The following is a 13,890-nucleotide window of genomic DNA, read 5'->3' as shown; positions in this document are numbered from 1 at the left end:
TCGAGCTCAGGACCCCGATCGTGAACTGAACTCTTCTTAAATTAAACCATTGAGATACAGAGACCATCTGTTTCAGCACCTAATTAGCACTTAACGTAAATTTGTTTTGTTTCCTTAGACTTTGCCTGTGGGTGTTATGTTCTATTAGGTAACAGTCTTCTTTCAAAAAAATAGAATCCCCCTAGAGAAATGATCCCTTTCACTGCACAGAGAGCCCTGATCCCAGAGAGAAGTAATCACATTCCTTGGGGCTTAAAAACAGAGTGTAAGAGAATCAAGACACAGAAAGCCAGGGGACAGGAGGGTAGTGGAGCAGGTGCAGAGATGAAGAGAAAGACACTTCAGCAAAACCTCAACAGGAACATGAGCATCTGAGCACAGCAATCCCACACAGTGAGTCCCTATTCCCCTAAAATACAGAGAAAAGAAGACACCAAAGACAGATCAAGAAAAGCAAAGGAAAGTGATTTGTCCACATCACTTGAGGGACGGATGCTATAGAAATCAACATACAAATACATAAAAGCATGCATGTATGAAGATGTTCGCTGTGGCCAGGTTTATAACAGCAGTGAGGAATGGCGGGGAGAGAACTCAAACACGCAGCAGTATGGGAAGGGTTGAATAGCGTATGTTTCGTGCGTACCATGGCGCTCTGTGCGGGTTCATTCTAGCAGACCTGAAATTGGCATGAGCTGATTTACGGAAATACAAGGCATTCACGATAGTGCAGACCGCTGCCCTGGGCACGATCGGTGCTGATGAAGAGTGTTGTTTTGTAAGCATGGATCTGAGGAGTTTCATCGTGGCTTTTACCAGCTTGTCAGCAGTGTTTGTTTTCATTTTTACTTTTGGGGGCATTATTTGTTGATCACAGTGAAATTAATGATTTGTACCTGGTTTTGGAGAGACCCCACCTTTGGAGGTATCTGCTGCTCGTGCAGGTTATACAGAAAGCAGTATGTTTGTATGGCTAGCAGGAAAGAAGAAGCCCATGTGGAAACTCCATCTGGGGGCACCTGAGTGGCTCAGTGTGTTAAGCCGCTGCCTTGGGCTCAGGTCGTGATCTCAGGGTCCTGGGATCGAGCCCCACATCGGGCTCTCTGCTCAGCAGGGAGCCTGCCTCCTCCTCCTCTCTCTCTCTGCCTGCCTCTCTGCCTACTTGTGATCTCTGTCTGTCAAATAAATAAATAAAATCCTTAAAAAAGAAAATAATAGAAATTCCATCTGGGACTTTCTAGATCTGAGGTGTTCTGGGACACATCTGCGACCCAAGAGAGAAAGTGCTGTCTTGCAGGGGTCTTGCAGGCGAGGATGATTGAAGCTTACACCTGGCCTGTCTGGAGCCCTCGCTCTCTTGCTTCATTGCTTGTAGTGCTTTACCTGAAGTAAACTGCAGATCTGCGAGCATTGTCCATTTGTTCTTGTGACTCTTCTTTAGCAATCAAACCGTTAGTGCCCATGACACCGGACAGTTTTCAAAAAAGTTAGATCTACATGTACAGCCTGGAAAGAGGTCCATAACATGAGTGAAATAAACACGTTGCAGGCTAATATGGTATGTAAAGCCTGATTTCATTTTAATTTTTTTAATGTGTGGTGCTGTGGATAGCTAGATACAAATATAGCTATATTTGTGGAAGCTTAGGGGAAAAGTCAGGAAGCGCGCACACCAGATTATAAACAATGGTTACTTTATTGGGGATATGTAGAGTGGGGTGATGAAATGGGCTGGAACGGCTACTTCTTACTTTACATGATTTTTTTTTTAAAGACAGAATTATAGTTTTTTTCAATTAGTAGATTTTTTTAAAGGTTTTATTTATTTGACACAGAGAGAGAGATCACAAGTAGGCAGAGAGGCAGGCAGAGGGAGAGGGGAGAAGCGGGCTCCCTGCTAAGCAGAGAGCCTGATGCAGGCCTCGATCCCAGGACCCTGAGATCATGACCTGAGCCGAAGGCAGAGGCTTAACCCACTGAGTCACCCAGGCGCCCCAACAGATTTTTTTTTTTTTTAAGCACTTTCATGTTAACAGAAAAGTTGAGCAGAAAGCACAGAGAGTTCCCATAAACTCCCTCATCCTTCCACACCACAGCTCCCCGCAACAGTTTCTACACTATTAATATCTTAGTATTAGTATTAGTTTGGTGCATTTATTATAATTGACAAACCAATATTAACATATTGTTATTAATTAAAGTCTATAGTTTACATGTGAGTTCACTCTGTGTTGTAAAGAACTATGGGTTTTGACAAAGGTATAATGTCACAGATGCACCGTTATCCCGAATTTCAGTATGGGGCAGAATAGTTCCCCACCCTAACAACCCCTGTTCTCCACCTGTTCCTCCCTCCCTTCCCTCAGCCCCTGGCAACCACTAACTTTTTACTCTTCCCATACTTTTGCCTTTTCCAAAACAACATATAACAAACAATATACTATGTAGCTTTTTCCTGCTAGCTTCTTTCACTTAGTAATATACATTTAAATTTCCCACGGCTTTTCAGATTGGCAGCTCATCTCTATTTGCTGCTAGGTAACATCCCATCTTCTGGACGCTTCACTCACAGATTGAAGGACATCTCGGTTCCTTTCAATTTTGGGCAATTGTGAAGAAAGCTGCTCTAAACATTTGGGCGGACCTTAAGTTTTCAGCTCATTTGGGTTAATGTTAAGGAGCACGATTGCTGGGTTGTATAATACATCTAGCTTTGTAAGAAACCGCCAAACTATCTTCCAGAGAAACTTACCAGTTGGCTTTGTCACCAGCAATGAATGCCACCTATGTCCTCGAAACTCTGTACCCCCACCAGGATTTGGTATGACCAGTGTTTTGGATCTTGGCCATTCAAATAGATGTGTAGTGGGATCTCCTTGTTGTTTTAATTTGTGATTCCCTGGTGACATACAATGCTGGCATCTTTTCCCATGTTTGTTGGCTCTCTGTGTATCTTCTTCGATGAGGTGTCAAGGATAGTTTTTCCTTTTTTTCTTACAGTTGAGTTTTGGGAGTTCTTTGTATAATTTGGATGCAAGATCTTTTTCAGATACGTGTTTTGCAAATATTTTCTCCCAGTTTTTGGCTTGTCTTTTCATTCTCTCAATTATAAGTCATTTAAACACTTTTTGTGTGTTTTTCAAGTTAATGTTCAAGTAAAGAAGATGAAGGTGACCAGGAATGACTTACTGTAGCCTCCTTGCCTGGCTGGACTACTAGTACTAATTCCTAGTGAGGAGGAATTGACAGCAAAATGTATTATGCTTGTAAACAGTTTTTGTATTTATGTAACAAATTTAGCAAATCCTATTAATCGTTTAACTATAGTTTATGATGAAAGACACCCCCCCTTTTTTTTTTTTTTTGCAAAGGCTTAGTGAAAGAATGGCAGTCCAGTAGGAGGAGTAGAAATTGTGGATTTCAGGGGACCCATTAGGTCATCTGCTCCTTGGTGGGGAGCCCAGGCAAGGATGGAGGCCAACCGCAGGGGGCTACCCGTACCTCCACCTACCTGACGCAGAGTGGGACCCCACAAATCTGTGCCCCAGAAAGTGACTATTTTACTGGAGCTTACTTCAGGAGTTCCACAAGCAGTGACCTTGGACTCACCCCCCTCCCCTTTCTAATGAGGGAAAGGAAGTCTCTAGAGCCGGGGCTACAAGCTGCTTTAGAAATGCAAAGGTTCAGCGACTAGAAGGAAATGCATTTGAGGGAAGTCTCTCCTGGTTTCCCCTGAACCTTCAAAGAGAAATAGAGCTTTTTCAGAAACCCTGTAAAAAGACAGAGTTCAGAGGCCCTGGGCCCTGAGGAGATTTCTTCCCAGATGGTGTTATGCAAATCTGGCTTAATAGAAGAGTGGACTGAGTCTGTATTTTAACCAAAGAAAGGCAGAGGAAGGAGAATAATAATACCCTTCAGATTTGGGCTATAAATACCACCGTAATAGGGCTGGGAGGGAAGGATCTGGGGCCTTCAGGGAGCTTGAATGGGCTGTGAGGCCTGTGGCTGCTTTGTCAGGGTTTTTCTCACAGGAGGGCAGTAGAAGCTGGGATTGAATGACTGTAAGGGGCACCACGTGGAGAAGCCTGAGGACACAGCCACCACCACAGGGCAGGCCCTTGGCCACCAAAGAGGGCCAGGGCAGCTGTCAAAGATTAAAACACTGACAGGAAAGCTACTCTAGGGCAGTAAAATGACAAGATGGTCACCAAACCGTGGTGGATGCCCACCCAAAATGGGGTTTTCTTTTCCCCCAGGAGGAAAGGGCACAGCTTGAGGGTCACCTGACAGGAGGTAGAAGCTCCCTACCTTGCTCTGTCTCCTGAGGGACTGCTCTCCTCAAAGGCAGGGATTCTGTACCAGGTCCCTGTTTGCCTTCCAGCCTGGCTCAGTAAATGGTTCTTGGACTGAATCCCGGGGTGCTGTCGCAGTTTCCTCATCAATAACGTGGGACTTGAAGCCACCCACCTCACAAGAGCATATGGTAGATACTCAGTAAAAATTAGGATCTGTCCTTCAGTTCATTGGTGAACCATAGCGTCTGCGCGAGGGGGCAGCCATGTCTTAAAGAAGCGGAGTTACATGAGTCAGTGACCCTCTGAAATCCTCACTGCGATTTAACTCCAGAAACAATGTGCCCAGGATGTTAAAATTAAAGATTTGACTGAAACACCAAGGCACAATAGATGTGAAGCCCCATTAGCAAGTGCAGGCTTTATAAATTTTAAGGAATGGGTTCCAGGATGATTGGACCCTTCTCCAGTTTGAGGGCATGAAAAGGGGTCCCAGGGACACCTGGGTGGCTCAGTCGGTTAGGCCTTATGCTCGGGTCATGATCCTGGGGATGTGGTTTTGGAATACAGGTGAGGTTCAGTGGGGTGGGGTCTGGAGCTGATGGCCAAGAGTCTTTGGTGCAAAAAAAGGTGATTTTGTTAAAGCTTAGGGAGAGGACCCATGGGTAGAAAAAACAGCTATATTGTGAGGGGGTGGGATTGTGAGGGGGTGGCTGATTACATACTTGGGGGTTGGGGGAGGTAAGGGAAAGGGAGGTTTCAGAAGAATTTTCATGTATTAAAGAAGACTCCCCAGGATACTGGGAGGCCTTGCCATTGTCAAGTTAAGGTTGTTTTTCCCTCTGGCAAGGCAGAACAGGAGCATGAAGACAGTTGGGAGCTTTCAGGAGGAATGTCACAAATATCCCACGGGGACAGGGTGGGGGCAGGGTGGGGGGGGTTGCAGGTTGTTAGCTTGTCCTCAGCTTTGCCTTCTGCTTCCTCATCACCGGTGAGTCCTGGGATCCAGTCTTGCCACCCATCCCTCACCCCGACCCGTGGCTCAGCAGGGGGGAGCCTGCATCTCTCCTTCTGGCACCCTCCACTCCCCCCCCTCTTATGCTCTCTCTCTCTCTCTCTCTCAAATGAATAAATAAAAATCTTTACAGAAAGGAAAAAGCGGGCTCCAGATGTAGAGAGATGAAAAAAACATTTGTAGAATCATTCTTTTGGAGAGAAGTGTGGTGGTACAGAGTTCCTATTCTCTGCCAGGCAGGAGGAAGGGGCTGGTGCCTCCTTTCCCTAGAGCCAAGACAGAGGGAGCTGCCCTGGGACCCCTTGAAGAAGCGGTTGTTCTGGGCCAGGTCCATATGTCCTGAGTGTCTCTGGACAGGGCACAACCAAGAGGATCCCAAGGCCAGTGTGGGCTGGTGTAGCTGGCCTTGGTCCGTCCAATAAGGCCATCTAGAACATGCTGGATTGCACCAGAAAGAAGCTGGAGGTAGACAGTCTCTTGGGCCTGAGGAGAGCACTTCCTACGGATACATCTGCCCAGTTTGCCCTCAAGCTATAGACTATCAGACTGAAGCTGGCCTGTGTGGGCAAGGGGAGAAGATTTGAACACAAAAACTTAGAGGTTTTGCTTTCTTCTTAGACTGGACCTTCTAATGAACAGATGGAGAATGGAGATTTACAAGGACACAGGGCCATTTCTTACCTGACAAGGAGCATGAAAGTTCCAGGCCTGCAGGAAGGCAAGGAAAACTGATCCTCATGGATACATTTCACGGGGACCATGGGAGACAATACATAAGGTTTTATTTTAATTTTTCATGGGGTGCACATTCACAACAGCCAGCATCTTATGCACCGTGGAAACCTCCAAACCCCTGGGTGAGCCAGGTGATATGATGGCAGAGCCTATGGGGACATGTCCCATGGTGGTAGAGCTCTCTGCACCACAGCCTGAGCTCCTCAAGAGCCCCACTCCAGACTGGCAGCTTTCCAAGTCACTGTGAAAGGGGTCAGAGCAGTATTGCCTTTTTTTTTTTTTTTTTTTTAAGATTTTATTTACTTATATGTGAGAGAGTGAGAGAGAGTACAAGCAGTGGGAGCGGCAGGCAGAGGGAGAAGCAGGCTCCCCATTGAGCAGGGAACCCAACGCAGGCTCAATCCCAGGAGCCCGGGATGGTGACCCCAGCCGAAGGCAGACACTTGATCCACTGAGCCGCCCAGCCATCCCATGAGCAGTATTCCTAAGTGAGGTATATATGCTGCCTCCAAAACCCAAAGAGGTCCCTTAGGCCCTGAGCCCCTTTCTCAGCGGTGGGGTGCAAGGTGCAATTACCTGTCCTTTATCTTGAAGGGGGTGCTTTGGAACGCCGGGACACAGGACCACTAAAAACTCCACCCACGCGGCAGGCGCCCAAACACTCATGGGGCTTCTTTCCCATGGGCTGGTGCTCCCGCGCCTCACTGGGGCATCCAGAGCGCGGGCCACGTCCTGCTCTGCGGGTCCTATTAGCATCTGGCCTGAGTATAAGGCCAGCAGTTGAATTCTGTGGAAGGACAGAAAGATCAAAACTCTGGAAAATCATATTCCGATGGGGAGCTGGAGAGTTAGTACAGCACCCGCCCCGCCCCCCCCAAACCTGGCCAGACAGTGAATGCTATTTCTGCTTTCCTTGCAGTAAAAGTGAGCTGTTTTTGATTCTCCTTAGTGATGGGAATTAAGAAGCATCTACCAATTATTAGCTGCTTACCGGACGCCAGAGGCTGGACCATCTGTTGGAACAGCGCTAACACATCAAACACGCAGCGGTGACTGGGAGTAACAGGAGCCCACCGCTGCCCCGCACAATCCACCGGGTCTCCCCCGCCCCGCCCCCGCCAGGAATGAGTCCCTCGGGAAAAGGATAGAACCCGCCCCCATTTCCTTTCATCCCGGGAGTGATCGATGGGGGCGCTGTTCTCCGCAGCAGCTCTTGGCACATACCCATCACTTCGGATTCACGCAGGTGGATAGAGGGGGCAGTTTCAAGCATTTTGGCTCAGGTTTTCCTAAAACCTTCTTATCGGTCAGGCTCTGGGTAGAGAGCTACGGGGAGGGTCTATGGGCGCATTGAACCCACTGACAGGCAGACTCTGGACGGAGTACCCTTGACCTCCTGGCTTCACTAAACCCGTCTCTAGCCAGGAGAGCATCTCGCCCTTCAGATACTCCAACATCAGGGTCATCTCATACCCGGAGTTTTAACGGGGATGTGGGATGCCGTGGTGCTCAAAAGATGTGAGAATTCCACCTTCCTCGCTGACTAGTTACCCTTTGGGAAGGTTCCTGGATGTTTTACTGAGTATGTGTAATAGTAATGCAGGCTCTTCCTCAAGGGGACCCAGCCTACCCTGCAGTCAGTGGGTTCTGGCTCTGTGAACTGTCTTAGATCTAGAAAGGGATGAGGGCCTTGCTGTCCATGATGCCGGTTAATTGCCTTCTCCTGGCTTCTACTGTTCTGGAACTCGGTAATCCCTACTGATATTAGGGAGCCCCAGTTTTATGGCAGCATCTTCTGTCAACCCTGACATGTTCAGAGCTTCTCTAGGATGCTAGTGGCCCCTCTCCAGTAGCTCATCATTGCACTAGTGAGCATTCCTCTGGCCCTCCTGAGGACCATGGTCCAGGTCACGGGGACTTCAGGCTCATATAACAAACCCATGCGAACATGGCTTCCTCCCTGGACCTTCTGACCCCTTCCTTGATTCTCTGCCAGCACTGTTTCAGGATCTCCACTTCCCATACTGTGGGTATGGGAAGGAGGAGCAATACTGGCAATGCACTAGGGTACATTCCGGTGCCAATGCCATGGCGTTGAGCCCAGAGTCACAGCTGAGTGCTCCCGTGCACGGTGCTCCCCTTCCCAGACTGACGTCCAGGCCCTGCTGGTCCAACACCCTCGAGGCACCATCATCCCCATATGCCTCCGCTGTGCCTGTGAATCCATATCACCCAGGTCTCGCAAGTCCTTTGACAAATAGGTGATTTCCTTATGGGGCAGCGACTGTATTTCTCCTACTCGGTCTGTCCTGACACATGATCCTCTCTCTCTGGTGGTCATGAGTGTGGCGGAGGTGGGTCCTGAGGATGACCACCGTGCTGCGGGGCACCTGCTTCGAGAGCAATCTGCCGCAGGTAAGGGGCAGGGGGCCGCTTCTGCCAGTCCAGAGGGTTCAAGGGATTCTAGGATTTCAAGATTCACATTTACCTAAACGGTAAATGGGTTTCAGCTCTCAAGGTCCTTTTTCCCTTTAGCATACTGACTTCGATATGGCAACATTTTCAAGGGTAGACACTCATTCTCTTTAAGGATTCTGCCACCTTTGCAGTTAGATTCTGGGCCTGGTTCTCAGCACTGTGTTCTGGGACTAGAAGAACCAAACATCTCTTTAAATACTGCCGAGGATGTCTTCTGGTTTTGTGCATGTCTTAACTTTACGGTTGGCCAAACTAAGTTTTGCATCTTTTTCCCCCAAGACTTCCAACACAGTTAATAAAAGAGAACCCACTCAAACTCCATACCTTAGCCTCGTACCATACAGATGCCACAGATAACCACTTCCCTTCCCACTTGTATCATATCGCAATCCACACAGGAGACAACCGAGTAACTGTGATGCTTCTATAGGTCAGGGATTCTCTCCATCCCACTTACTGTCCCTGCCATCTGGCTGGCAAGTGAATCCCTCCATATATCCCATCCTGCGGGTCTGATTTCTAGGGCTACTTCTGACGCCAGCTCTTTTCTCAGGGTTCCCCCTGAGACCAATGCTTGTGCTCAGGTTCTTTATTTGGGAAGTGATCCCAGGGAACAGAGGAGTGAAACAGGTCAGGAGAGAAAACCAATATAAAAACACCTACTAAGTTGGGCCAGCTCTGCGGGTCACTTCTACAGGACTTGCTTAATCTTGCTAAACCTTTTGAGGAAGCTTAGGAAACACATCCCAAAACTCTCCACCTGGACACTCTCTACCTGGAGGATGAAAGGGAAAAGAATTTATCCATTGTTCCCTCCCCCCAGTTAGTCAATGGAGGACCTACAGGCACTGACTCCCCTGAATTTCCAGGTTGCATATATGTAAGTTTGGAGGAGATCACCAGAGTATCCCAGGACAGGAAGTGGGGAGTGCAGGGCATGCCTGGGGTGGGGGTGGGGAGGGCATGATCAGCTTGCACCTGTGTGAGGTTGTCCATACCTGCTCAGACCCAGTCATGCAATAGAATTAGAGTTTGAGGATTTTAAATGGGGCACAATAGGTGCCCAGGACCGTCCACCCATATAAGGACCAACCCACAGAACTGCGGAGGCTGATGCTTCAATGTTAATTTCACTGCAGGTGGTCCAAGCATTAGGACTCCACGTGTTTCTTCAGGAATTGCCCCCAGAGCAGTATAGAAACCAAACAAGAAACTCAGTGACATATTTAGGTTTTTTAAGCCAAAACAGTATGCCCAGCTTAATTAACATTGTCATTAGCCATAACAAGCTCTTCCCAAAGAAAGATGATTTGCCAGTATGGAGAAGTTCATTCCAAAATTATAGAAATGTAATATACAGGAGTAAGACTGGTGTCAATCTCATTACTTCATGCTCAGTCACACCTGACGTGAATAACTGTGTCTGTGTATCTGCCTGTGTGTCTGTGTGTTGTGCACAGCTGTACCTGTCTGTGTCTATACTGTATCACGCACATCTGTGAGTGTATCTGTGAGCTTGTGTGTCTGTGTGTATGGTGCTTGTGTGTTGACCATCAGCTCCGTGCCAAGCCCAGTGCCAGGCACGAGGGACGCCCCGCGTAGAGACTCTATTCTCATAACACTTAGATGCAAAACAGCCTAACTTGCCAGGGAGGAGAGACATAAGAACCTCCAACTCCTAAATTATTGTTGCAGGAGGCGAAGTTATGGCCTCCCAGGGACAGAACCTGTGAATATGTTATGTAACATGACAAGGGGGAGTTGCGTATAGAATTAAAGCTGCTAATCACTTGACCTTAAAATAAGATTGTCCTTATTATCCAGGTGGGCCCAATATAATCAACACCGGTCCTTAAAGGATGGAAGAGGGAAGGCAGAGGAGTCGTGTCAGAGTGATTTGTTGTGACAGAGACTCAGCCAGCCACTGCTGGCTTTAGAGAGGGAGAGGGCCACAAGCCAAGGAATGTGGGCAGCCTCCATAAACTGGGAAGGGCAAGAAAACAGATTCCCGCCCCCCACCAGAGCCTGCAAATGGAACGCATGCCAGCTGACACCTGGATTTTAACCCAGTGAGACCCATTTTGGACTTCCAATCTCCAGAACTTTAAGACATTAAAATCTGTATTGCCTTAAGCCACTAAATCTGTGGTGATTCCTTAGGGCAACAACAAGAAATGAACATGCCTGTGGAAACGGCATTCAGCTCTTTAAAATGCCTCCCCCTCGCTCTGCTTCGAGCCTTAACTTAAAGGTGCGGTGGATTATATTTTACCTCGGGTTGGGATGAAAAGTCAGCATTTAAGGAGAAACACGTATGCCTTTCATTGCGCAGTTTGCAGAGAGCCGGGACCAGAACTCAGTGAAAGCAGCAGATCAACACTCCCCAAGGTGCCCTCACTCCTGGGCTTGGCCTTACTGACTACAAGGGCCAGCTAAACAAATCACACCCTTTGAATTATCTCTCTCTCCCTCTAGGCATTCCATTAAATTTGCATCAATTCAAAGAGCACTTGCTGGAACTCCACTGTAATTTCAGATTTTGTATTTTATTTCCTGAGTTTGCTGTGGAAGGAATGGAAAAACAAAACCTATTTGTGCTGTGGCAAGTTTTCTTTTATTATGAAATATACCAAGCATACAGAAGAATGTGACCATATCACTCCCCTCTGACAAATTCTAACATTATTCTATATTTGATTCCTGTTTTTTAAAATAAATGAAATATTACACGTACAGTTGAAACCCAGTGTCCTTCTTAGCCTTGCAGATGCTGCCTTCGGCCCCCCTCTCTCCCCTCCCCCCAGGAGCGTTCCCCATTACTGATTTTGGTATTTGATTTTGAGAGCAGTCTTGTGCATGTTTTTATAACTCTACTATCCAGTTCTGTGTGTACCCGTAAAAAAGTAAAGCATCAGTTTACATGTTCAGGAAGATTGCACACATGGTAGACTGCATATAAACTCTTGCAAATTGCCGTCCTCTCCGGCTCAACACTGTGTTCCTGAGTTTTATCCGCACCGACACCTGTAGCTCTGGTTCATTCTTTTTAGCTGCTGAATAATATTTGATTCTGTAAAAATACAATTTGTTTATCTGGTCTTCTCTTCACATGTATTTAGGCTGTTTCCAGTTTCTCTATTACAAACAGAGCTTCAGTGACATCTTGTCCATTTCCTCGGGCCCCTGTGCTCGAGTTCCTCCAAGGCACAGACTTAGGAGGGAAATTGCTGGGTCAAAGGATGCGTTTTGGGTTAGCATCACCGGTAATTGCCAAATTGCTTTGCACAGGAGTCACACCAATTTCCCACTAGTGGCCTCTGTAAGTTCCCTTTAATTCGTATCCTGACTGACACATACTGGTTTCTGCCCATCTGATTGCTAATGGGTCTTGTCCTTCTTTGGGGTTGCATTTGTTGATTCTCACAGCAACTTTGGGCGGAGGCCTTATTTATGACCACCTGGCAGGAAGGCACGGGGAGGCCCAGGGAGGGGATGAGGAGCTCAGCACCGATGACTGTGGCCATGCAGGAGCCGAATGAACCTAGGAATCATGAATCCCAGCATTTGTCGCTAGAGGAGCTGAATACAGAACACAAACTCCGCAGCCACCTTTAGAGAACAGAAGATAGGAAATCATTGGCACTAGGTCATAAGTAACAACTATCCACACTGGCAGAGAACATGATAATTGTCATTTTATGGTGACTGCTCAGCTCCTTGGAGACTGACTGGCACACACAGGGCATGCACTCGGGACACTTGCAGAGGAAAGAAACTAAGGAAGTACTGCAGAGTTCTTGAACCTCTCCAAGTCTTGACTTCCGCATCTGTAAAATGGGCACATAAATACTTACCTGGGAGGGCTGTGGTGAAAACCAAGGGCCCACAGCAGATGCTCCAAACATCCCCTGATACCACACACTGGGAGGCCCCCCGAGCGTGGCTGCACCCCACTCCCTAGGCAGACACCACAAGAGGCAGCTGAGTAGGTAAGAGTAACGTTTACTGAGCAATAAAGGACTGAGTACTATGAAGGGTTTACCAGGATGGAAATGCACCCCACGCCCGCCCCGGCCACCCCCAACACCCAGAGACGACTACAGTACTTAGGGTTACACACAATGGCCATAACTGCTGGATATCTGCTCGTAACAAACAAACCATAGCATATTTATACTATATCACATCGAGTGATTATAGAAATCCATATATATATTGCTTGTATAAAATCTTTTTTTTTTTTTGTAAAAAATATTAAAAAAAAAAAAAAAGAAAGTATAAAAAAACATGTGCAGTTGAAAGCCCTGCCAGGACAGCCAGTCTGTAAACATTCGGTGAGTATGTGCTTTGGAAGGGCGCCCGCGCCTCGTGCCCGCAGCAAACTCCGGCAGGGCCGCGGAGGGTGCGTCCCGGCTGCCGCTCCCAGCTGGACCCTGGTGGCCTCGCAGCAGGGTCGGGAGGCAGGGCCGGGGGCAGGCAGGCTGCAGTTGGTCTCTGAGTTCCATGCCCAGCCACATTTCGTTTGCAACTCAAGGCTTTTCCTGGCTGCTCCGAGGTCTCTCCGCGGGCACCCAGTGGAGAGGTCAGAGCGGCGCCCCAGGCCATTCGCTGGGGTGTCTCTCTGGCCAGGGGTCTCTGTCCTGCCTCCTTCGAGCTGGGCCCCCGGCAATGGCAGCTCCATCCGAGGGTCGACTTTGGTCTCAGCGCTTGGTCCTTCTGGTTTCGTCAGCCCATTCTTCCCCTTATGTGGCTGATCGGAGTTTCACAAAAAAAAAAAAAAAAGCCCGGCCAGCGCTGGCTGGGCTGAGCCTCGTTGTCAAGTTTGTCATGCAGCAAGGAAGGGCCCTCTGGGAGCCCTGGTTCTCTCCCCTCTTCCCAAATCCTCCTCCTCGTCCTCCTCGTCTTCCTCCTCCTGTTCCCAGCCCATGGTCACTTCTTCTCTAGCTGCTCGAGCAGCGGGTTGCCTTCAGACTCAGGGGTCTTGACGCTGTCTGTCCGGACAATGCAGGTGGGGCGGTGCCGGTTCAGCATCAGAATGAGCTGCTGTCGCTCCTGCTTCAGCTCCTCAATCTGGGTCTTCAGCTCCGCATTCATGAGTTCCAGCCGCTCAGATTCCTGGAAAAGAGACGGGGCTGTCAGCTCTCGCTGGGGACCAGCTCTACCTGGGGAGGTACAAGGCATCCCCGGCTGGCCTCTGCCTGTCTTCTGCCTGTCACATTCCCACTGGAGGAAGCATTGGGCCCCTGGGGTAAGTGATTTTCTGCAGCAGTGCCCGTCACAGTGGTGACACGGGCCGGGGTCAACGTGGGATGAACCCGGGTTATATTCCGGGGACCAGCCCGTCTCTGGTCCCACCTCCCTCCCCTCACT

At 48.4% G+C, this 13,890-nt stretch overlaps 1 protein-coding gene across 8 annotated transcripts in view; it reads right to left on the bottom strand.

Annotated features, from left to right (window-relative positions):
- Positions 1-12,944: 12,944 nt before the first annotated feature.
- The window catches only part of JDP2 (Jun dimerization protein 2), a 38,936-nt gene continuing 37,990 nt past the window's right edge, over positions 12,945-13,890 (bottom strand). For all 8 annotated transcript variants that reach the window (XM_032837270.1, XM_032837269.1, XM_032837275.1 and 5 more), the window contains one exon: positions 12,945-13,635. In XM_032837270.1, coding sequence (XP_032693161.1) covers positions 13,450-13,635 — 186 coding nt within the window. In that variant the 3' untranslated portion in view covers positions 12,945-13,449. The remainder of the gene's footprint in view (positions 13,636-13,890) is intronic.

The sequence above is a fragment of the Lontra canadensis genome, unplaced genomic scaffold, assembly GCF_010015895.1.
Source record: "Lontra canadensis isolate GAN:19392208 unplaced genomic scaffold, GSC_riverotter_1.0 scaffold98, whole genome shotgun sequence".
NCBI lineage: Eukaryota > Metazoa > Chordata > Mammalia > Carnivora > Mustelidae > Lontra > Lontra canadensis.
This window is presented reverse-complemented; position numbering and strand designations above follow the sequence as displayed.